The sequence below is a fragment of the Ranitomeya variabilis genome, chromosome 1, assembly GCF_051348905.1.
Source record: "Ranitomeya variabilis isolate aRanVar5 chromosome 1, aRanVar5.hap1, whole genome shotgun sequence".
Classification (NCBI taxonomy): Eukaryota; Metazoa; Chordata; class Amphibia; order Anura; family Dendrobatidae; genus Ranitomeya; species Ranitomeya variabilis.
In genome coordinates, this window is record NC_135232.1 from 996,078,551 (window position 1) to 996,105,337 (window position 26,787).

The window sequence follows — 26,787 nt, forward strand, 5'->3', positions numbered from 1 at the left end:
ATTTCAGCTCTAATTGCAGTCTTTGTCTCCCTCTCCTTCTAACCCTTGAATGGCTCTGATCTCACCTGCTTAAAATGAATCCTCAGAGTTTGGCTACAGGTTTGAATAATCTTGCCACAAAAGTTCAAAATTTACAGGATTTTGTTATACATGCTCCTATATCTGAACCTAGAATTCCTATACCAGAGTTTTTCTCCGGAGATAGATCTCGTTTTCTGAATTTCAAATATAATTGTAAATTATTTCTTTCTCTGAGACCTCTGTCATGATTCTCAATGGCGAGAGAACATAGCCCAGCATATATGAGAACTAGCTCTTGGAAGATGGAAACTATACTGACCATGAACTAAACCTGCCGCACAACTAGAAGTAGCCGGGTAGCATGCCTACGTTTTTTAACCCTAGATGCCCAGCGCCAGCCGGAGAACTACCTAATCCTAGCAGAGGAAAAGACAGTCCTGGCTCACCTCTAGAGAAATTTTCCCAAAAGGCAGACAGAGGCCCCCACATATATTGGCGGTGATTTTAGATGAAATGACAAACGTAGTATGAAAATAGGTTTAGCAAAATCGAGGTCCGCTTTCTAGATAGCAGGAAGACAGAAAGGACACTTTCATGGTCAGCAGAAAACTCTATCAAAACACCATCCAGAAATTCCTTTAAGACTCTAGCATTAACTCATAACACCAGAGTGGCAATTTCCGATCACTAGAGCTTTCCAGACACAGTAACGAAACAGCAGCTGTGAACAGGAACAAAATGCAAAAACACACAAGGACAAAAGTCCAACTTAGCTGGGAGTTGTCTAGTAGCAGGAACAAGCACAGAAGGCTTCTGATTACATTGTTGACCGGCAAGAAACTGACAGAGGAGCAAGGTTATATAGCGACTCCCACATCCTGATAGGAGCAGGTGAACAGAGGGGATGATGCACACAAGTTCAATTCCACAAGTGGCCACCGGGGGAGCCCAGAATCCAATTTCACAACAGACCTCGCTCCGCTGGAGATCCCGCACAGCAGGTTAAGATTGTAATTTCCTTGCTGCGAGGTGACCCTCAAGATTGGGCATTTGCATTGGCACCAGGGGATCCTGCGTTGCTCAATGTGGATGCATTTTTTCTGGCTTTGGGGTTGCTTTATGAGGAACCTTATTTAGAGATTCAGGCTGAAAAGGCCTTGATGGCCCTATCTCAAGGGCAAGATGAAGCTGAAATATACTGCCAAAAATTTCGTAAATGGTCTGTGCTTACTCAGTGGAATGAGTGTGCTTTGGCGGCGAATTTCAGAGAGGGTCTCTCTGATGCCATTAAGGATGTTATGGTGGGGTTCCCTGCGCCTACAGGTCTGAATGAGTCCATGACAATGGCTATTCAGATTGATCGGCGTTTGCGGGAGCGTAAACCTGTGCACCATTTGGCGGTGTCTTCTGAGAAGGCGCCAGAGAATATGCAATGTGATAGAATTCTGTCCAGAAGCGAACGGCAGAATTTTAGGCGAAAAAATGGGTTGTGCTTCTATTGTGGTGATTCAACTCATGTTATATCAGCATGCTCTAGACGCACAAAGAAGGTTGATAAGTCTGTTTCAATTGGCACCTTACAGTCTAAGTTTATTCTATCTGTGACCTTGATTTGTTCATTATCGTCAATTACCGCGGACGCCTATGTCGACTCTGGCGCCGCTTTGAGTCTTATGGATTGGTCCTTTGCCAGGCGCTGTGGGTTTAATCTAGAGCCTCTGGAAGTCCCTATACCTCTGAAGGGTATTGATTCTACGCCATTGGCTAGTAATAAACCACAATACTGGACACAAGTGACGATGCGTATGACTCCAGACCATCAGGAGGTGATTTGCTTCCTTGTGTTGTACAATCTACATGATGTTTTGGTGCTCGGATTGCCATGGTTACAATCTCATAACCCAGTCCTTGACTGGAAAGCAATGTCTGTGTTAAGCTGGGGATGTCAGGGGGCTCATGGGGACGTACCTTTGGTTTCCATTTCATCATCTATTCCCTCTGAGATTCCGGCATTTTTGTCTGATTATCGTGATGTTTTTGAGGAGCCTAAGCTTGGTTCACTCCCTCCTCACAGAGATTGCGATTGTACCATAGATCTGATTCCAGGCAGTAAATTTCCAAAGGGTCGTTTGTTTAATTTATCCGTACCTGAACATGTTGCTATGCGAGAGTATATTAAGGAGTCTCTGGAAAAGGGACATATTCGTCCTTCTTCATCTCCCTTAGGAGCCGGTTTTTTCTTTGTATCTAAAAAAGATGGCTCTTTGAGGCCGTGTATTGATTATCGACTCTTGAATAAAATTACAGTCAAATATCAGTATCCTTTGCCACTGCTGACTGATTTGTTTGCTCGAATAAAGGGGGCTAAGTGGTTCTCTAAGATTGATCTTCGTGGGGCGTATAATTTGGTGCGAATTAAGCAGGGGGATGAGTGGAAAACCGCATTTAATACGCCCGAAGGCCATTTTGAGTATTTAGTAATGCCTTTTGGTCTTTCAAATGCCCCTTCAGTCTTTCAGTCCTTTATGCATAACATTTTCCGTGAATATTTGGATAAATTTATGATTGTGTATCTGGATGATATTTTGATTTTTTCGGATGACTGGGACTCTCATGTCCAACAAGTCAGGAGGGTTTTTCAGGTTTTGCGGGCTAATTCCTTGTGTGTGAAGGGTTCTAAGTGTATTTTTGGGGTTCAAAAGATTTCTTTTTTGGGGTACATTTTTTCCCCTTCTTCCATTGAGATGGATCCTGTCAAGGTTCGGGCTATTTGTGATTGGACGCAACCTACTTCTCTTAAGAGCCTACAGAAATTCTTGGGCTTTGCTAAATTTTTATCGTCGATTTATAACTGGTTTTTCGGATGTTGCTAAACCTTTGACTGATTTGACTAAAGAGGGTGCTGATGTTGCTGATTGGTCCCCTGGTCCCCTGCTGCTGTGGAGGCCTTTCGGGAGCTTAAGCGCCGCTTTTCTTCTGCCCCTGTGTTGCGTCAGCCTGATGTTGCTCTTCCTTTTCAGGTTGAGGTCGACGCTTCCGAGATCGGAGCTGGGGCGGTTTTGTCGCAGAAAAGTTCCGACTGCTCCGTGATGAGACCTTGTGCGTTCTTTTCTCGAAAATTTTCGCCCGCCGAGCGAAACTATGATATTGGTAATCGGGAGCTTTTGGCTATGAAGTGGGCTTTTGAGGAGTGGCGTCATTGGCTTGAGGGGGCTAGACATCAGGTGGTGGTATTGACCGATCACAAGAATCTGATTTATCTTGAGTCTGCCAAGCGCCTGAATCCTAGACAGGCGCGCTGGTCGTTGTTTTTCTCTCGGTTTAATTTTGTGGTCTCATACCTACCAGGTTCTAAAAATGTGAAGGCAGATGCCCTTTCTAGGAGTTTTGAGCCTGATTCCCCTGGTGATTCTGAACCTACAGGTATCCTTAAGGATGGGGTGATATTATCTGCTGTTTCCCCAGACCTGCGACGGGCTTTGCAGGAGTTTCAGGCGGATAGACCTGATCGTTGCCCGCCTGGTAGACTGTTTGTTCCTGATGATTGGACCAGCAGAGTCATCTCGGAGGTTCATTCTTCTGCATTGGCAGGTCATCCTGGAATCTTTGGTACTAGGGATTTGGTGGCTAGGTCCTTCTGGTGGCCTTCCCTGTCTCGAGACGTACGAGTTTTTGTGCAGTCTTGTGATGTTTGTGCTCGGGCCAAGCCTTGTTGTTCTCGGGCTAGCGGATTGTTGTTATCCTTGCCTATTCCGAAGAGGCCTTGGACTCACATCTCTATGGATTTTATTTCTGATCTCCCTGCTTCTCAGAAGATGTCTGTCATCTGGGTGGTGTGTGACCGTTTTTCAAAGATGGTTCATTTGGTACCCTTGCCTAAGTTGCCTTCCTCATCCGAATTGGTTCCTCTGTTTTTTCAAAATGTGGTTCGCTTGCATGGTATTCCGGAAAATATCGTTTCTGACAGGGGGACCCAGTTCGTGTCTAGATTTTGGCGGGCATTCTGTGCTAGGATGGGCATTGATTTGTCTTTTTCGTCTGCGTTCCATCCTCAGACTAATGGCCAGACTGAGCGAACTAATCAGACCTTGGAGACTTATTTGAGGTGTTTTGTGTCTGCTGATCAGGATGACTGGGTTGCCTTTTTGCCGTTGGCAGAGTTTGCCCTCAATAATCGGGCTAGTTCTGCCACTTTGGTTTCTCCTTTCTTTTGCAATTCGGGGTTTCACCCTCGTTTTTCTTCCGGTCAGGTGGAGTCTTCGGATTGTCCGGGGGTGGATACTATGGTGGATAGGTTGCATCGGATTTGGGGACAGGTGGTGGACAATTTGAAGTTGTCCCAGGAGAAGACTCAGCATTTTGCTAACCGCCGTCGTCGTGTTGGTCCTCGTCTTCGTGTTGGGGACTTGGTGTGGTTGTCTTCCCGTTTTGTCCCTATGAGGGTTTCTTCTCCTAAGTTTAAGCCTCGGTTCATCGGTCCTTATAGGATTTTGGAGATTCTTAACCCTGTATCCTTTCGTTTAGACCTTCCGGCATCTTTCGCTATCCATAATGTCTTCCATCGGTCATTGTTGCGGAGGTATGAGGTGCCGGTTGTTCCTTCTACCGAGCCTCCTGCTCCTGTGCTGGTTGAGGGTGAATTGGAGTATGTTGTAGAGAAAATCTTGGACTCCCGTATTTCCAGACGGAGACTACAATATCTGGTTAAGTGGAAGGGCTATGGTCAAGAAGATAATTCTTGGGTAACTGCTTCTGATGTTCACGCCTCTGATTTGGTTCGTGCCTTTCATAGGGCTCATCCGGATCGCCCTGGTGGTTCTTGTGAGGGTTCGGTGCCCCCTCCTTGAGGGGGGGGTACTGTTGTGAATCTGCTTTTGGGCTCCTTCTGGTGGTGGCTAGTGGTACTGGTGACTCGGGTCTGTTTTCTTCCTCAGTTCACCTGTTTTCATCAGTAGTGGGGAGTTCCTATTTAATCCTGCTCTTCAGTCATTGCCTTGCCGGCCATCAATGTAACCAGAGCCTTTCTGTTACATGTTCCTGCTCCTAGACTACTGATCAGCTAAGTTGGACTCTTAGTCCTAAGTTTGTTTGCATTTTTTGTTCCAGTTTACAGTTATATCATTCTCTGTAGCTGGAAGCTCTTGTGGGCTGAAATTGCCACTCCGGTGTCATGAGTTGACACATGAGTCTTAAAGTAATTTCAGGATGGTATTTTAAAAGGGTTTTCAGCTGACCGTGCAGTTCCCTTTTGTATCTTTCTGCTATCTAGTAAGCGGACCTCGCTTTGCTGAACCTACCTTCATACTGCGTATGTTTTTTCCTCTGAACTCACCGTCAATATATGTGGGGGGCTTCTGTCTCCTTTTTGGGGGAATTTCCCTAGAGGTAAGCCAGGTCTGTTTTTTCCTCTACTAGGGTTAGTTAGTTCTCCGGCTGGCGAGAGACGTCTAGGGATAAAACTTAGGCACGCCCCCCGGCCACTATTAGTTGTGTGGTAGGTTTAGCTCACGGTCAGCTCGAGATTCCATCACCCAAGAGCTCGTCCGTTATTTATGTGTCCTGACGTTCCCCTGCCATTGGGAACCATGACAGCCGTCACACTGAAAGACGCTTTTTATTGCAAAAAATATTTTTTGCGTTACCACATTTTGAAAGCTATAATTTTTCCATATTTGAGTCCACAGAGTCATGTGAGGTCTTGTTTTTTGCGGGACGAGTTGACGTTTTTATTGGTAACATTTTCGGGCACATGACATTTTTTGATCGCTTTTTATTCCGATTTTTGTGAGGCAGAATGATCAAAAACCAGCTATTCATGAATTTCTTTTGGGGGAGGTGTTTATACCGTTCCGCGTTTGGTAAAATTGATAAAGCAGTTTTATTCTTCGGGTCAGTACGATTACAGCGATATCTCATTTATATAATTTTTTTATGTTTTGGCGCTTTTATACGATAAAAGCTATTTTATAGAAAAAATATTTATTTTGGTATCGCTTTATTCTCAGGACTATAACTTTTTTATTTTTTTGCTGATGATGCTGTATGGCGGCTCGTTTTTTGCGGGACAAGATGACGTTTTCAGCGGTACCATGGTTATTTATATCTGTCTTTTTGATCGCGTGTTATTCCACTTTTTGTTCGGCGGTATGGTAATAAAGCGTTGTTCTTTGCCTCGTTTTTTTTTTTTTTCTCACGGTGTTTACTGAAGGGGTTAACTAGTGGGACAGTTTTATAGGTTGGGTCGTTACGGACGCGGCGATACTAAATATGTGTACTTTTATTGTTTTGTTTTTTTTATTTAGATAAAGAAATGTATTTATGGGAATAATATATATTTTTTTTCTTTATTTAGGAATTTATTTTTTATTTATTTTTTTACACATGTGGAAAAAATTTTTTTTTTACTTTTTTACTTTGTCCCAGGGGGGGACATTACAGATCGGTGATCTGACAGTGTGCACAGCACTCTGTCAGATCGGCGATCTGCTGTGCAGGGCTGCAGGCTTACCAGCGCCTGCTCTGAGCAGGCACTCGGTAAGCCACCTCCCTCCCTGCAGGACCCGGATGCCGCGGCCATCTTGGATCCGGGACCTGCGGCGAGGAGGGAGGTAGGAGACCCTCGGAGCAACGCAATCACATCGTGTTGCTGCGGGGGTCTCAGGGAAGCCCGCAGGGAGCCCCCTCCCTGCGCGATGCTTCCCTATACCGCCGGTACACCGCGATCATGTTTGATCGCGGTGTGCCGGGGGTTAATGTGCCGGGGGCGGTCCGTGACCGCTCCTGGCACATAGTGCCGGATGTCAGCTGCGATATGCAGCTGACACCCGGCCGCGATCGGCTGCGCTCCCCCCGTGAGCGCGGCCGATCGCGTATGACGTACTATCCCGTCGGTGGTCATACGGGCCCACCCCACCTCGACGGGATAGTACGTCAGATGTCAGAAAGGGGTTAAGGCCAGAAAGTTGCCATTTGAAATGACTTTAGTTTTGTGCCATAGTTACATAGTTACATAGTTATTAAGGTTGAAGGAAGACTGTAAGTCCATCTAGTTCAACCCATAGCCTAACCTAACATGCCCTAACATGTTGATCCAGGGGAAGGCAAAAAAACCCCATGTGGCAAAGAGTAACTCCACCATGGGGAAAAAAATTCCTTCCCGACTCCACATACGGCAATCAGACTAGTTCCCTGGATCAACGCCTTATCAAGGAATCTAGTGTATATACCCTGTAACATTATACTTTTCCAGAAAGGTATCCAGTCCCCTCTTAAATTTAATTAATGAATCACTCATTACAACATCATACGGCAGAGAGTTCCATAGTCTCACTGCTCTTACAGTAAAGAATCCGCGTCTGTTATTATGCTTAAACCTTCTTTCCTCCAGACGTAGAGGATGCCCCCTTGTCCCTGTCTCAGGTCTATGATTAAAAAGATCATCAGAAAGGTCTTTGTACTGTCCCCTCATATATTTATACATTAACATAAGATCACCCCTTAGTCTTCGTTTTTCCAAACTAAATAGCCCCAAGTGTAATAACCTATCTTGGTATTGCAGACCCCTCAGTCCTCTAATAACCTTGGTCGCTCTTCTCTGCACCCGCTCCAGTTCAGCTATGTCTTTCTTATACACCGGAGACCAGAACTGTGCACAGTATTCTAAGTGTGGTCGAACTAGTGACTTGTATAGAGGTAAAATTATGTTCTCCTCATGAGCATCTATGCCTCTTTTAATACATCCCATTATTTTATTTGCCTTTGTAGCAGCTGCCTGACACTGGCCACTGAATATGAGTTTGTCATCCACCCATACACCCAGGTCTTTTTCATTGACGGTTTTGCCCAGAGTTTTAGAATTAAGCACATAGTTATACATCTTATTACTTCTACCCAAGTGCATGACCTTACATTTATCCCCATTAAAGCTCATTTGCCATTTATCAGCCCAAGCTTCTAGTTTATATAAATCATCCTGTAATATAAAATTGTCCTCCCCTGTATTGATTACCCTGCAGAGTTTAGTGTCATCTGCAAATATTGAAATTTTACTCTGAATGCCCCCTACAAGGTCATTAATAAATATGTTAAAAAGAAGAGGGCCCAATACTGACCCCTGTGGTACCCCACTGCTAACCGTGACCCAGTCCGAGTGTGCTCCATTAATAACCACCCTTTGTTTCCTATCCCTGAGCCAGCTCTCAACCCACTTACACATATTTTCCCCTATCCCCATTACTCTCATTTTATGTAACAACCTTTTGTGTGGCACCGTATCAAAAGCTTTGGAAAAGTCCATATATACTACGTCCACTGGGTTCCCTTGGTCCAGTCCGGAACTTACCTCTTCATAGAAGCTGATCAAATTAGTCTGACATGAACGGTCCCTAGTAAACCCGTGCTGATACTGGGTCATGAGGTTATTCCTCTTCAGATACTCCAGCATAGCATCCCTTAGAATGCCCTCCAGGATTTTACCCACAGTAGAGGTTAAACTTACTGGCCTATAATTACCGAGTTCAGTTTTTGCCCCTTTTTTGAATATTGGCACCACATTTGCTATACGCCAGTCCTGTGGTACAGACCCTGTTATTATGGAGTCTTTAAAGATTAAAAATAATGGTCTATCAATGACTGTACTTAGTTCCTGCAGTACTCGGGGGTGTATCCCATCCGGGCCCCTAGATTTGTCAATTTTAGTTATTTTTAGACGCCGCTGTACTTCCTGCTGGGTTAAGCAGGTGACATTTAATGGGGAATTTTTATCACTAGTCATTTTGTCTGCCATGGGATTTTCTTTTGTAAATACTGATGAAAAAAAGTCATTTAGCATATTGGCTTTTTCCTCATCCTCATCCACCATTTCACCCAGACTATTTTTAAGGGGGCCAACACTGTCATTTTTTAGTTTCTTACTATTTATATAGTTAAAGAATATTTTGGGATTATTTTTACTCTCTCTGGCAATGAGTCTCTCTGTCTCAATCTTTGCTGCCTTGATTTGCTTTTTACAGAATGTATTTAATTTTCTGTATTTATTTAATGCCTCCTCACTACCTACTTCCTTTAATTCTCTAAATGCTTTCTTTTTGTCCCTTATTGCGCCCCTTACAGCTCTATTTAGCCATATTGGTTTCCTCCTATTTCTAGTATGTTTATTCCCATACGGTATATACTGTGCACAGGTCCTATCCAGGATGCTAATAAATGTCTCCCATTTTCTTTGTGTATTTTTGTGTCTCAGGATATCGTCCCAGTTAATTGCACCAAGATCCTCTCTCATCCGTTGGAAATTTGCCCTCCTGAAGTTTAGTGTCCTTGTCACCCCCCTACTACCCATCTTATTAAAGGTTACATGAAAACTTATTATTTTGTGATCACTATTCCCCAATTGACCCCCAACCCTTATATTTGATATTCGGTCTGGCCTGTTGGTTAATATTAGGTCTAGCAGTGCCCCCCTCCTTGTTGGGTCCTGAACCAGTTGTGAAAGGTAATTGTCTCTCATAGTTGTCAAAAACCGATTACCTTTACTGGAACTGCAGGTTTCTGTTCCCCAATCTATTTCAGGGTAGTTGAAGTCCCCCATAATAATGACTTCTCCTTGAGTCGCAGCTTCATCTATTTGCTTTACGAGGATATTCTCCATTGCTTCCATTAGTTTTGGAGATTTATAACAAACCCCTATCAGTAATTTATTATTTTTTCCCCCTCCCCTTATCTCCACCCACAGAGACTCTACATTTTCATTAGATTCACCTATATTATCACGCAGGATGGGTTTTAAGGTCGATTTTACATATAGACACACCCCTCCCCCTCGCCTATCCATTCGGTCATTTCTGAACAGGCTATAGCCCTGCAAGTTAACAGCCCAGTCATGGCTCTCATCCAGCCATGTTTCAGATATCCCCACCATGTCATAATTATGCTCCAACAACATTAGTTCTAATTCATCCATTTTGTTGGCGAGGCTTCTGGCATTAGTATACATGCACTTGATGTTACTCTCTGTACCTCTATTCTTTCTTAAATTACTAACTGTTCTAACCCCACCCCCCATGCCACCGCCACCCCCAACTTCCTTATTTGTGCCCAGGTCTCTATCTGCACTATCTTCCCCTCCTATAAAATGAATACCCTCCCCCCCAATCCCTAGTTTAAACACTCCTCCAACCTTCTAACCATTTTCTCCCCCAGCACAGCTGCACCTTCCCCATTGAGGTGCAGCCCGTCCCTAGCGTAGAGCCTGTAGCCAACTGAGAAGTCGGCCCAGTTCTGCAGGAACCCAAACCCCTCCTTCCTACACCAATTCTTGAGCCACTTATTAACCTCCCTAATCTCCCGTTGCCTCTCTGGCGTGGCACGTGGTACAGGCAGTATTTCGGAAAATACCACGTTGGAGGTCCTTGCTTTCAGCTTGCAGCCTAATTCCCTGAAATCATCTTTAAGGACCTTCCACCTACCTCTAACTTTGTCATTTGTGCCAATGTGCACCATGACCGCTGGGTCCTCACCAGCCCCTCCCAGTAATCTGTCCACCCGATCAGCGATGTGTCGGACTCGAGCGCCAGGTAGGCAGCACACCGTCCGACGATCCCTGTCTTTGTGACAGATTGCCCTATCTGTTCCCCTAATACTTGAGTCCCCCACTACCAGCACCTGTCTGGCCTGTCCTGCTCTCCTTTTTCCCTCCTTACTGGAGCAGTCACTCCTCCGGCTTTCAGAGGACATGCCTGGCTGCAGCAGTGCTACCCCTGTACTGGCACCCCCCTCATCTGCCAACTTAGCAAACTTATTGGGGTGTGCCAGATCAGGACTAGCCTCCCTGGCACTCTTCCCTCTACCCCGCCTTCTATCTGTCACCCAGCTAACTGCCACACTGTCCTGCAGCTCCATCCTACCATCCCCCTCCTCATCTATCCCATTGAGCGTCTGCTCTGTGAGCAGAAGACTCCTCTCCATATTGTCTATGGATCTCAGTGTTGCCAGCTGCACATTTAGATCCAGTATCTGGGTTTCCAAATGCACAACGTGCTCACATCTCGCACAGCAGTATGCACCCTCGACCGGCTGATCAAGGACTGCATACATGTGGCAAGATGTGCACTGGATGGCATTAACAATTGTGGAGCACATTTCCTAATGTCTGTGATCTGCTTTTTTTCTACAAAATTAAACAACTGAAAGAACATCCTCCAAGGCCGGTGATTCCATAATTTCTGCCAGGGGTTGTATATGAGACAACAACTGCATTATTAGCAGGCTAGTCTGTGCAGAAATAGCTATGCTGCCTGATAGATTTCTACTTCTTTATTTTGTGCAGTGATCAGCCAGATACCAGCACCATCAGCCTCTGGAGGGGCTTTTTATTATGATATGGGGGCGGTATAAAGTGATATGATGGACAGCAGATGCATCACTACATTAAAGGGAAGCAGTCATCTTGGAATAAAGACTATTTAACTGCAATAAATAGAGGTTACAGAGTTGACTGGCCACCTAACTGAAAGTTCGGCTACTGAGCAAAAATGCCTTTATTTCCTCCCTGGAGCTGCTAGCTTTCAGTCATGGAGGAGATGCAGGGAGTGGTTACAGTCATCTCACAGCTCCATTATCTACCCAGTGAACAGCAGCTCTCGCACATCCCGGCACTGTGATTGACAGCTGGCTCTACAGTGCATCTGTGTAGAGCAAGCTGTCAATCAGCAGCTCCAGGGAGGAAAGAAATTCATTTTCTCCTGCTATCCGCATGTTCAATAAGGCGGCCAAGCAGCATAGGAACACTTTATCTGCAGAATAACAGTATATATGAAAGTAAGTAGTATTTTCCAAGGTGGCAGGTTCCCTTTAAGCTCTATATTTCCTACTCTTTAGCTATTTCTTATAATATACTGAATATCAGAATTACATCTAAGGTGCTGCATGTGATCACCCCCACTCTGATAATCAACATCATTTATTTCAGTTTGTTTAGCTTAAAAAAAAAATATGGGAGAAATATCCATGGACAAATGAATATAGACAACAATTCCAGGCCGTAACACTGGCCCTGCCATGGATGGACATTATCTACAGATACTGACCTCCAATCTCCTCGGTGGTGGCTTTGGCTACATCCAGATTCCTCGATATAACCACGACCTTATAATCTCTCTGCACCAACAACTTGGCCACGGCTTTTCCAATCCCTCGGGATCCCCCGAATACGGCACAGACGTTACTCATCTACAAATACAAAGAAGGAGAATGACTGTGATGGCAGCACGTACAACGCTGAGTGCACGGCACCGACGTCTGCGCGGATCATTGTGCACCGGTAATGTGTCACAGATGCTTTACTAATATTTCTAATATTTCCATCTACTCCAGGCCATGCACCAATTTACATAAAATAACAAAAAGGATAAAAGAAGCTTTAGCCTCCCACTCCCACAATACAGAGACCACCAGTCTGTCAATGGCGCCAGGGACAGCAGCCATAGGGAATCCAATTCTGTCCGTTCTGTCCCCTATAAGCCAAACCTCATTCATCTGCAAACAACAAAAGCAGTCAGGAATATATATTAGCAGATCGCTAAACTCCATGTGTAAGGAGTTAAAGGGGACATGTCCTTAGATTTGGGGGCACTAAACTAGCAGCCGGCAAATCACAGATAGGGTGTAGCTTTGTAAACATGGCACTTTGGGCTTTATGTAGCAAAAGAAGAAGTGAATTAGTGGAGATGAGCCCAGGGACTCAGTCCGGAGCAGTAAAGCGTGCTGCAATGTCCTCGGCCACATCTGTGCAGGTCACACACCGACATGTCTTTACAATCCTGGACTCAGCTCAGGGAATCAATTCCAAAATGGCTGGTTTTGAGCTAAACCTCAGTTACATAAGTGCATTATAGTTGTTTAGGGGCCTTGAACCAAGTGTGAGGATCCCTTTAAGAAGAACCAACAATAATCCCAATATTATGTTCACAATTCCAAGCTCCTCCATGGGTCTCCGGACCTGAAATAACAGCCTTTTAGGCTGGGTTCACATTGCGTTACTGCAGTCCGTTCAATGCATGCGTTAAACGGACTGCGTTAACGCAAATGCCAAAAAAGATCGCGTTACGCGATAGCGCTAGCGCAGATGCTCTATCTGCGCTAGCGGTGATGGACCCGGAAACGCTGCAGTCCGTGTCCGAGGGTCCGTCACAGAATGACGGCACATCGCTAGCGCATGCCCATTATGGCATGCGTTGGCGATGCGCCCGATAATAGGGGTTAATGGCAGCGTTAACGGACTACGTTACACCGCGTTATGCCGCGGTGTAACGCAGTCCGTCTAACAGACTGCCATAACGCAATGTGAACCTAGTCTTAGTGAAAAAACTCCCGACGTTTGTTTAGGCTTCCCATTGTAAAGTATGGAGCGGCTTCATAGCGGAAAACCTACACAATGGTACTAGCTGCTTTTTACGGTTTGAATGTACAATATGCTTGGATGTGAACGGCAATGTTGTTCTTCAATATAGACAAAAAGGAAGAGCCTTTGAAGCGTTTTGTCAGCACATTTTCAGGCTTTTTTTTAAAACTACCGTATATACTTGAGTATAAGCTGACCCCCCCTAATTTTGCCACAAAAAACTGGGAAAACTTATTGACTCGAGTATAAGCCTAGGGTGGGAAATGCAGCAGCTACCGGTTAATGTCAAAAATAAAAATAGATACCAATAAAAGTAAAATTAATTGAGACATCAGTAAGTTAAGTGTTTTTGAATATCCATATTGAATCAGGAGCCCCATATAATGCTCCATACAGTTCATGATGGGCCCCATAAGATGCTCCATATTAAAATATGCCCCATATAATGCTGCACAAAGGTTAATAATGGCCCCATAAGATGCTCCATAGACACATTTGCCCCATACAATGCTGCATAAAGGTTGATGGCCCCATAAGATGCTCCACACATTATGGCCCCATGAGATGCTCCACACATTGTGGCCCCATGAGATGCTCCACACATTAGGGGCCCCATGAGATGCTCCACACATTATGGCCCCATGAGATGCTCCACACATTATGGGCCCCATAAGATGCTCCACACATTAGGGGCCCCATGAGATGCTCCACACATTAGGGGCCCCATGAGATGCTCCACACATTAGGGGCCCCATGAGATGCTCCACACATTAGGGGCCCCATGAGATGCTCCACACATTAGGGGCCCCATAAGATGCTCCACACATTAGGGGCCCCATAAGATGCTCCACACATTATGGCCCCGTGAGATGCTCCACACATTATGGCCCCATGAGATGCTCCACACATTAGGGGCCCCTTTAGATGCTCCACACATTATGGCCCCATGAGATGCTCCACACATTATGGGCCCCATAAGATGCTCCACACATTAGGGGCCCCATGAGATGCTCCACACATTAGGGGCCCCATGAGATGCTCCACACATTAGGGGCCCCATGAGATGCTCCACACATTAGGGGCCCCATGAGATGCTCCACACATTAGGGGCCCCATAAGATGCTCCACACATTAGGGGCCCCATAAGATGCTCCACACATTATGGCCCCGTGAGATGCTCCACACATTATGGCCCCATGAGATGCTCCACACATTAGGGGCCCCTTTAGATGCTCCACACATTATGGCCCCATTAGATGCTCCACACATTGAGGCCCCATTAGATGCTCCACATATTTGCCCCATTTGCTGTTGCTGCGATTAAAATAAAAAAAAATCACATACTCACCTCTCTTCGCTCAGGCCCCCGGCACCAGCGATAGTCACCTTCCTTGTTCCACGCGAAGCTCTGTCTTCCATCCTCTGCACTGACTGTTCAGGCAGAGGGCGGCGCGCACACTAATCGCGTCATCGCACCCTCTGACCTGAACAGTCACAGCCAGAGGACGGAAGACAGAGCAGCGCGCAGTGGTGGAACGAGGAAGGTGACTATCGTGCAATGCTCCCCCTCCCCTGATATACTCACCTGCTCCCGGCGCGGTCCCTGGCAGCGTCTCACTGTCAGATGGTCTCCGGGAGCCGGCGGCATCTTCCTGTGTTCAGCGGTCACGTGGTACAGCTCATTAAAGTAATGAATATGCGTGCATATTCATTACTTTAATGAGCGGTACCACGTGACCGCTGAACACAGGAAGAGCTGCCGGAGACCATCGGACATGCAGGGACCGCGCCAGGAACAGGTGAGTATATCACAGCCGCCGCTCCCCCTCACCCGCCGACCCCACGCCGACACTGACTCGAGTATAAGCTGAGAGGGTCACTTTCAGCCCAAAAAAGTGGGCTGAAAATCTCGGCGTATACTCGAGTATATACGGTAATCAGCTCAAAATGCCCAAAAGAACAGCTACAGGGAGAAAATTAAAATTTGAAGTTATATTCTCCCTGCAGCCGCTCGCTTCCAGTCCAGTTTTGTGCAGCAGCTCACTACACAGCGACAGTGATGTTACTACACTACACAGCGACTCTGATGTTACTACACTGTGTTCCAAATTATTATGCACAAAGAGTTTAGGAGTGATAAGGTTAGAATTTTTGTCGTTTGTCATTTAAACTCATTGATGGTGATGTGTGTCAGGGCTCTTTATATCACTGAAAGCAATTGCAGATACCTGTGCAAATTAGTTTGGCAGGTGTGTCCAAATAAAGGCAAGACTACTTAAGAAGGCTGTTCCACATTATTAAGCAGCCTCCATTTTTTGCCAAAATAGGAAAGAAAAAGGATGTGTCGGCTGCTGAGAAGCAACAAATTGTGGAGTATTTAGGTCAAGGCATGACTACAATCAACATTGCCAAGACACTTCATCGTGATCATCGCACAATCAAGAAGTATGTAGCTGATTCCCAGCACACACGTGTGCGTGCTGATAAAGAAAAATTGAGGACTCTTTCCAACAGGCAATTGCATAAGGTTAAAAGAGCAGCTTCAAAAATGCCTTGTCATAGCAGCAGACAGGTTTTTGAAGCTGCTGGTGCCTCCAACGTCCCCAGAACAACAAGATGCAGGGTCCTTCAGACGTTTGCAGCTGTGCGTAAGCCATCCTGTCGACCACCTCTATCCACTGCAACAAGTAGAAATGGCTCCAGTGGGCCAAAGGATACATGAAGACTGACTTCCAAACTGTTTTGTTCACCGATGAGTGCCGTGCAACGCTCGATGGTCCAGATGGATGGAGTGGAGGATGGCTGGTTGATGGACACCCCATGAAAACACGGCTAAGGCGCCAACAAGGAGGAGGTGGAGTAATGTTTTGGGCTGGAATCATGGGGAGAGAGATTGTTGTCCCCTTTATGATCCCTGAAGGGGTAAAGATGAACTCCATAATCTATGTGGAGTTTCTAAAACAACACTTCCTGCCATGGTTCAAGAGGAAGAACCGTGCTTTCCGCAGCAAGATCATTTTCATGCATGATAATGCACCGTCTCATGCTGCAAAAAACACATCTGCATCTCTGGCTGCTATGGGCATAAAAGAGGACAAACTTATGGTGTGGCCACCATCTTCCACTGACCTCAACCCCATTGAGAACCTCTGGAGCATCATCAAAAGCAGTGTCTATGATGGCGGGAGGCAGTTCACATCTAAGCAACAGCTCTGGGATGGTATTCTGTCCACATGCAAAACAATTGAAGCAGAAACCATCCAAAAACTGACAAATTCAATGGACGAGAGAGTTCAGAAGCTTCTTTCGAACAAGGGGTCCTATGTGCAAATGTAACATCACCTAGAATAAAGTTTTCACTTGAAAACTGTTTGATTTCATTTTGTAATAAGCTGATAGTGCTTAGAACTTCACAATTGACTATTTTTTTGTTCAAAATAAAAAAAAAGGTTGAAAACTCTGCTGTGCATAACAATTTGGAACATGCATTTTGAGTGTTTATTTTTTTTAAAAAGATACTGTTTTCATAGGCAGTTTGTTCCAAAACATTGCAATTATACTAGAATAGTAGATGACTGGAAAATAACAATGACTGTAATTGAGATAGGTAATTTAGAGAAAATATGAGGAAATATTATTTGCATAATAATTTGGAACACAGTGTACACTACACAGTGACAGTGATGTTACTACACTACACAGCGACAGTGATGTTACTACACTACACAGCGACAGTGATGTTACTACACTACACGGCGACAGTGATGTTACTACACTACACGGCGACAGTGATGTTACTACACTACACGGCGACAGTGATGTTACTACACTACACAGCGACAGTGATGTTACTACACTACACGGCGACAGTGATGTTACTACACTACACAGCGACTCTGATGTTACTACACTACACGGCGACAGTGATGTTACTACACTACACAGAGACAGTGATGTTACTACACTACACAGAGACAGTGATGTTACTACACTACACAGCGACAGTGATGTTACTACACTACACAGCGACAGTGATGTTACTACACTACACGGCGACAGTGATGTTACTACACTACACGGCGACAGTGATGTTACTACACTACACGGCGACAGTGATGTTACTACACTACACAGCGACAGTGATGTTACTACACTACACGGCGACAGTGATGTTACTACACTACACAGCGACTCTGTTACTACACTACACAGCGACAGTGATGTTACTACACTACACAGCGACTGATGTTACTACACTACACAGCGACAGTGATGTTACTACACTACACAGCGACTCTGTTACTACACTACACAGCGACAGTGATGTTACTACACTACACAGCGACTCTGTTACTACACTACACGGCGACAGTGATGTTACTACACTACACGGCGACAGTGATGTTACTACACTACACGGCGACAGTGATGTTACTACACAGCGACAGTGATGTTACTACACTACACAGCGACAGTGATGTTACTACACAGTGACAGTGATGTTACTACACTACACAGCGACAGTGATGTCACTACACTACACAGCGACAGTGATGTTACTACACTACACGGCGACAGTGATGTTACTACACTACACGGCGACAGTGATGTTACTACACTACACAGCGACTGATGTTACTACACTACACAGCGACTGATGTTACTACACTACACAGAGACAGTGATGTTACTACACTACACGGCGACAGTGATGTTACTACACTACACGGCGACAGTGATGTTACTACACAGCGACAGTGATGTTACTACACTACACAGCGACAGTGATGTTACTACACAGTGACAGTGATGTTACTACACTACACAGCGACAGTGATGTCACTACACTACACAGCGACAGTGATGTTACTACACTACACGGCGACAGTGATGTTACTACACTACACGGCGACAGTGATGTTACTACACTACACAGCGACTGATGTTACTACACTACACAGCGACAGTGATGTTACTACACTACACAGCGACTGATGTTACTACACTACACAGCGACAGTGATGTTACTACACTACACAGCGACAGTGATGTTACTACATTACACAGCGACAGTGATGTTACTACACTACACAGCGACTGATGTTACTACACTACACAGCGACAGTGATGTTACTACACTACACAGCGACAGTGATGTTACTACACTACACAGCGACAGTGATGTTACTACACTACACGGCGACAGTGATGTTACTACACTACACGGCGACAGTGATGTTACTACACTACACGGCGACAGTGATGTTACTACACTACACGGCGACAGTGATGTTACTACACTACACAGAGACAGTGATGTTACTACACTACACAGTGACAGTGATGTTACTACACTACACGGCGACAGTGATGTTACTACACTACACGGCGACAGTGATGTTACTACACTACACGGCGACAGTGATGTTACTACACTACACGGCGACAGTGATGTTACTACACTACACAGAGACAGTGATGTTACTACACTACACAGTGACAGTGATGTTACTACACTACACGGCGACAGTGATGTTACTACACTACACGGCGACAGTGATGTTACTACACTACACGGCGACAGTGATGTTACTACACTACACGGCGACAGTGATGTTACTACACTACACGGCGACAGTGATGTTACTACACTACACAGAGACAGTGATGTTACTACACTACACGGCGACAGTGATGTTACTACACTACACGGCGACAGTGATGTTACTACACTACACAGAGACAGTGATGTTACTACACTACACGGCGACAGTGATGTTACTACACTACACAGCGACAGTGATGTTACTACACTACACAGCGACTGATGTTACTACACTACACAGCGACAGTGATGTTACTACACTACACGGCGACAGTGATGTTACTACACTACACAGAGACAGTGATGTTACTACACTACACGGCGACAGTGATGTTACTACACTACACAGCGACAGTGATGTTACTACACTACACAGCGACTGATGTTACTACACTACACAGCGACAGTGATGTTACTACACTACACGGCGACAGTGATGTTACTACACTACACAGAGACAGTGATGTTACTACATTACACGGCGACAGTGATGTTACTACACTACACGGCGACAGTGATGTTACTACACTACACGGCGACAGTGATGTTACTACACTACACAGAGACAGTGATGTTACTACACTACACAGTGACAGTGATGTTACTACACTACACAGCGACAGTGATGTTACTACACTACACAGCGACAGTGATGTTACTACACTACACGGCGACAGTGATGTTACTACACTACACAGCGACAGTGATGTTACTACACTACACGGCGACTGATGTTACTACACTACACGGCGACTCTGATGTTACTACACTACACAGTGACAGTGATGTTACTACACTACACAGTGACAGTGATGTTACTACACTACACAGCGACAGTGATGTTACTACACTACACGGCGACTGATGTTACTACACTACACGGCGACTCTGATGTTACTACACTACACAGCGACAGTGATGTTACTACACTACACGGCGACAGTGATGTTACTACACTACACAGTGACAGTGATGTTACTACACTACACGGCGACAGTGATGTTACTACACTACACGGCGACAGTGATGTTACTACACTACACAGAGACAGTGATGTTACTACATTACACGGCGACAGTGATGTTACTACACTACACGGCGACAGTGATGTTACTACACTACACGGCGACAGTGATGTTACTACACTACACGGCGACAGTGATGTTACTACACTACACAGAGACAGTGATGTTACTACATTACACGGCGACAGTGATGTTACTACACTACACGGCGACAGTGATGTTACTACACTACACAGAGACAGTGATGTTACTACACTACACAGAGACAGTGATGTTACTACACTACACAGTGACAGTGATGTTACTACACTACACAGCGACAGTGATGTTACTACACTACACAGCGACAGTGATGTTACTACACTACACGGCGACAGTGATGTTACTACACTACACAGCGACAGTGATGTTACTACACTACACGGCGACTGATGTTACTACACTACACGGCGACTCTGATGTTACTACACTACACAGTGACAGTGATGTTACTACACTACACAGCGACAGTGATGTTACTACACTACACAGCGACAGTGATGTTACTACACTACACAGCGACTGATGTTACTACACTACACGGCGACTCTGATGTTACTACACTACACAGTGACAGTGATGTTACTACACTACACAGAGACAGTGATGTTACTACATTACACAGCGACAGTGATGTTACTACACTACACGGCGACTCTGATGTTACTACACTACACGGCGACAGTGATGTTACTACACTACACGGCGACAGTGATGTTACTACACTACACGGCGACAGTGATGTTACTACATTACACAGCGACAGTGATGTTACTACACTACACAGCGACAGTGATGTTACTACACTACACAGCGACAGTGATGTTACTACACTACACAGTGACAGTGATGTTACTACACTACACAGCGAGTGATGTTACTACACAGCGACGTTACTACACTACACAGCGACAGTGATGTTACTACACAGCGACAGTGATGTTACTAAACTACACAGCGACAGTGATGTTATCACTCCCCTGCCCTGCACCTTGACCGACAGCCTGCTGCACAGCGTGTGTGCAGTGTGTGTGTGCAGCCTGTGTGTGAGCAGCATGTGTGTGTGTGCAGCGTGTGTGCATGTGCAGAGCTGCAGTAAACCGGCCATATATGATATACACGCCAGTTACCTGCAGATTACACTGGTCAACGCAATTTTTCTGGCAAAAGGTTTTAAAACATATTTTAAGTCAATTTTGGCTGCTGATTATGAATATGAACTCTGTTTTTGGCTATCACATCAGGATTTCGAGATATTTTCAATTTTTGATGAAAATTACTCCTAATGTTTTATGATAAAAACACATGATTTTCGGTACTACATTTTGTATATTTTTAATCAAGGAATAACAAAGATTACAAAGTCTATGTACAGCAAATCAAATATACTTACAGAATTAAACTACAAAATATAAAAACACATACATATGGCACACAGATGAATGACAAATGGCAGTTATTGGAACTTTCTTTTCTTGGCTGATCTGTGATGTACAGCTTCTGGGTTGTCTCTCATCAAGCTCCAGCAATAGTCCGTCATCATATGTGAGTCCAACCGGCCTTGATACCGCTCTTCCATTGTTTTAATGTCCTGATGAAAACGCTCCCCTTGTTCCTCGCTCACATCCCCAAGGTTCTCTGGAAAAAAGTCCAAATGGCTGTGTAAATAGTGAATCTTGATACTCATTCTACATCCAAGATTTCACAGACTCATTAGTAGCTCTTCCACAATCTCTTTGTTACCACTTCCGCCGCTCTGCGTCGTCCCTCTTCTGCTGCGGGGTCCGGGCGCGTCCTCTCTCTTCCCTCTGCTGCAGCACCTGACGCAGGCGCTGCGCGCCCCAGCCGCTCTGTCTCTGGGTCTGGGCGCGCCCGCCCTTCTCTCCCTGCTGCTGCGCGCTCCCGGCTGTCCACTTCCGGGTCCGGAGATCTCAAGCTCTCCCCTTCACTTCCGGTGCCTGGCTCTCTGGGGAGTGTGCAGGGTCTGCGCAGGCGCTCCGGTTTCTCCAAAGGGCGCAGGCGCATCTTCTCCGTTTCTCCTTCCTGAGGTCATCCAGGTCAGTACCTCAGCAGCCAATCCCGTTCCTGTCCCTGCTATAAAAGGCAGGTTCTCCTGTTCCCCTGCGCCTGATTGTCATTAGCCTTTGCTTTTGCGTCTGGTCCCTTCCGCCTCAGTACTGCGTACTTTCTCCGCTAGGTTCTTCGCCAGTGCCTCTTCGTTTGTTCCCTTCTCCCTTCCAGTACCCGCTTCATCTCTTCTCTCGTGTCTAAACTGTTCTTTTGTTTTTTCCATCAGCCTCTCTCCGCTCCGGCTTCCAGTCTTCCAGATCCTCGTCTGCCTTCGTGAGTCCCCCGCCAGTACTTCCTTTCCAGCTTCGGCAGTCTTCCTTCTAGGAGCCGTCCCTCTTGGTACTCCACCGTGGGTAAGTTACCTCTGGGCTTGCTCCTAAACGGTCCCTGTATAGGGGTCGGTTCCACTCTAGGTTCGCTCGCCCAGGGGTAGGTCCCCCATGGTCCAGAGGGTCCACTCTAGTTTTCTGTCCTGCCCGTTACAGTACAATCAGGCCATGGACCCCGCAAGTACCCCTTTTTCGGCCCAGAAGGAATTGGCCCATTTACGGGATAACCAGCAGCGTATAATGGCCTTCATGAAAACTATGGTCGCGCTTAACCTCTCTTCAAGCTGCGGATCCTGTAAATGCCACTCAGCTGGCAAGCCTCCAACAGGAGCTCACCCAGCAGCGAGATACTCAGTCCCGCATGCTGAGTTACATGGCGTCGATTGATGACCGCCTGTTTAATTTACAGTCCACTCCCGCTGCTTCTGTACTAGCATCCCCTCTTAACTCCGCTCCTTCAACCACTCCTCATCCTCCTCCTCGTCTGGGTAAACCTCCTAGGTACGGTGGTGATCCTAAGCTCTGCAGAGGGTTCTTGAACCAATGCCGTCTCCATTTTGAGCTTCTACCTCAGCAGTACCCCTCTGATCGAGCCAGAGTGGCGTTTATTGTGTCTCATTTGGAAGGAGAGGCTCTAGCTTGGATTAATCCTTTGTGGGAGCGTGATGATCCAGTAGTCTCCCACTTAGAGGATTTTCTTGAGACCTTTCGTAAGGTCTTTGATGAGCCCGGACGTTTGGTCTCAACTACTGAGTCCCTCTTCAATCTACGTCAGGGATCCTTATCCGTCGGACAATATGCCATTTGTTTTCGTACTTTGGCATCAGAGCTTGGGTGGAACAATGAGGCACTCGTGGGTGCCTTCTGGCGGGGTTTGTCCAGCCGGATTAAAGACGAGCTTGCAGGACGTGACACTCCAACTACTCTGGAGGATCTTATCTCTCTCGCTACTCGGATTGACCTCCGCTTCCAAGAGCGGTCTCGTGAGTCCGCGAGAGAGAGGAAACCTAATTCTTCTGCTTCCACCTTTCGCCAGCCTAGTAGTCCTCGTGTTCCCGTCACTACTTCTTCTACCTCTCCTGTTTCTGAACCCATGCAAGTGGATCGATTAAGGATGGCAGAGCAGCGCCGTAAGGAGAGACGTACCCAGGGTCTCTGTTTTTATTGTGGTAGTGCCGCCCACTTGCTTCGCAGTTGTCCTGATAGACCGGAAAACTCCTCCGCCTAGGACAGGTAAGAGAGGCCTCCCTAGGTGATCCTGTTTCCTCTCAACCTTTGACTCTTTCAGTTTTACTTGTTTCCAACCAGGATCGTTCCTCCGAGGTCGCGTATGCGGATTCGGGCGAGGCAGGCAATTTTATCAGTCTTGAGGCGGTTCGGAGGCTTCGCATCCCAGTTGTCTCGTTGGACTCTCCTCGTCTGGTTGCATCGGTGGACGGAAGACCTCTGCAGGAAGCTATTTCTTTAGTCACAGAAGAAGTAGAACTACAAATCGGTGCTCTTCATCATGAAAAAATTGCCTTTTATGTTCTCCCGAGTCTTTCCCATGCCTTTTTGCTTGGTCTTCCGTGGCTCAGACTTCATGAGCCCACTCTTAATTGGCGATCCGGAGATGTACTGCGATGGGGCCCTACCTGCCATGATCGATGTCTACGGACTGTGCGTCCTGTGTTCCCTCCTCGATCCACTTGCGTTCCTGTTGGTTTACCTTCTCCCTATTGGTCGTATGTCGATGTCTTCAACAAGAAAGAAGCTGAAAATCTTCCTCCACATCGCTCCTACGATTGTCCTATTGATCTCCTCCCCGGCTGTTCTCCTCCTAGAGGAAGAATTTACCCCCTCTCTGCTGCAGAAACCAAGTCTATGTCAGAGTATATTCAAGAGAATCTGGCTAAAAGATTTATCCGAAAATCTTCCTCCCCTGCAGGAGCAGGGTTTTTCTTTGTAAAGAAACTAAACAACATTACAGTCAAGAATAGGTATCCTCTGCCTCTAATACCCGAGCTCTTCGACCGTCTTCGTGGAGCTCGTATCTTTACTAAGCTTGACTTGCGAGGAGCTTACAATTTAGTCCGAATTTGTTCCGGAGATGAGTGGAAGACCGCCTTTAACACCCGGGATGGACATTACGAATATTTGGTCATGCCCTTCAGCCTCTGCAATGCTCCCGCGGTTTTCCAAGAATTCGTCAACGACATTTTCCGAGATCTTCTCTACATATGTGTAGTGGTTTATTTGGATGACATTCTTATATTTTCTCCAGATCTTCCATCTCATCGAAGGAGTGTTCGCAAAGTTCTGCAACGTCTGCGAGATAACCACCTGTATGCTAAGTACGAGAAATGCGTCTTCGAGCAAACCTCCTTGCCATTTCTTGGATACATCATTTCGGACGCTGGTCTCAAAATGGATCCCGAGAAGGTGAATGCCATTCTCAATTGGCCACAACCCTGCGGAGTAAAAGCCATCCAACGGTTCATAGGTTTCGCCAATTACTACAGGCAATTCATTCCACATTTTTCTTCGGTAATCCATCCTATTTCTGCTCTCACTCGAAAAAGTTCCGGCTCCAAGATGTGGACTTCGGAGGCTGAGAAGTCCTTTCTTTTGCTTAAAGAATCTTTTTCCTCCGCTCCAGTCTTGCATCACCCAGAGGTAAACAAGCCCTTCATTCTGGAAGTAGACGCCTCTTCCTCGGGTGCCGGAGCTGTGCTCTCTCAAAAGTCTTCCGAAGGTCGAATGGTTCCCTGCGGTTTCTACTCTAAAGCCTTCTCGTCTTCAGAACGGAACTATACCATTGGGGATCGAGAGTTGATAGCCATCAAATTGGCTTTGGAGGAATGGAGGTATCTCCTTGAAGGATCTGTGCATCCGTTTGTAATCTATTCTGATCATAAGAATCTTGCGTATCTGCAGACTGCGCAAAGATTAAATCCCCGACAAGCCAGATGGTCCCTGTTCTTTGCCCGTTTCGAGTTTGAGCTGCGCTTTCGGCCTGGCTTTAAGAACATTAAAGCAGATGCTCTGTCAAGGTCTTTTCAGCCATCTGATACTGAGGAAGAGCCTACATACATCATTGATCCTTCTAAAGTCATGACTGTAGCTCCTTTACAGTTGATTCACCCTCCACCGGGTAAGACCCTTGTCACGGATGGCGACACAAGAAGAGTGTTATCTTGGGGTCATTCTTCTAGATTGGCGGGGCATGCTGGTTCCAAAAAGACTTTCCTTCTCATCTCTCGGTACTATTGGTGGCCTACCCTACGTCAAGACGTCAAAGAATTTGTCTCTTCTTGTCCCTCTTGTGCCAGGAACAAGGTACCAAGACAACTACCATTTGGAGGTCTGCTCCCTCTTCCTGTTCCATCTGCACCTTGGTTACATATTGCCATGGATTTCATTACCGACTTACCCAGCTCTTCCGGATGTACAGTCATTCTTGTCGTGGTGGACAGGTTCTCAAAGATGTCTCACTTTATTCCACTGCCCGGTTTACCCTCTGCTCCTGAGTTGGCGGACATTTTCATCCTGAATATCTTCAAACTGCATGGATTACCACAACACATTGTGTCTGACAGAGGCGTACAATTTACTTCTCGCTTTTGGAGGGCTCTGTGCAAACTCCTAGGGGTGTCTCTGGACTTTTCTTCCGCATATCACCCTCAGACCAACGGTCAAGCTGAACGGACCAACCAGTCTCTAGCTGCCTATCTGCGGCACTTCACTAATGCTCATCACAATGACTGGGTTAATCTTCTTCCTTGGGCAAAGTTTGCCTACAATAACCATTCCAGTGAAGCTTCTGCGAGAACTCCTTTCTTCATTGTATTCGGACAACATCCTGGTGTGCCTCTACCAGTCTCCCCTACCTCCGGTGTTCCGGCAGCCGATTCTCTAGTCTGCGAGTTTTCCACAATCTGGAGTGAAGTCAAGAAAACGCTCGACAAGGCATCTTTAAGAATGAAAAGGCAAGCAGACAAGAGGCGTTTAGATCCACCTTCTTTCTTGCCTGGTGACAAGGTCTGGCTTTCCTCGAGATTCATCAGACTCAAGATTCCATCCTACAAACTTGGACCACGATTTATAGGTCCTTTCGAGATTCTGCGTCGAGTCAACGATGTCGCTTACAAGCTGAAATTGACTGCCTCGCTCCGTATTCCCAATACCTTTCATGTCTCTCTTCTCAAACCTACAGTCTTTAACCGCTTTCATCCTTCCTCTTGCACCTCTCCTCAACCAGTTAGCACTGACAACGTCTTTGAGGTTAAGGATATTTTGGCTGTTAAGAAAGTTCGTGGTAAA

General features: G+C 46.0%; 1 protein-coding gene across 3 annotated transcripts in view; it reads right to left on the reverse strand.

The window, feature by feature from the left end:
* CBR4 (carbonyl reductase 4) overlaps positions 1-26,787 on the reverse strand; it is a 66,833-nt gene that overhangs the window by 33,272 nt on the left and 6,774 nt on the right. For all 3 annotated transcript variants that reach the window (XR_013220009.1, XM_077279478.1, XM_077279479.1), the window contains exon 2: positions 12,105-12,246. Coding sequence is in view for 2 of the 3 variants with exons in the window: in XM_077279478.1 (XP_077135593.1) it covers positions 12,105-12,246 (142 nt within the window). In the remaining variant the exon portion in view is untranslated. The remainder of the gene's footprint in view (positions 1-12,104; positions 12,247-26,787) is intronic.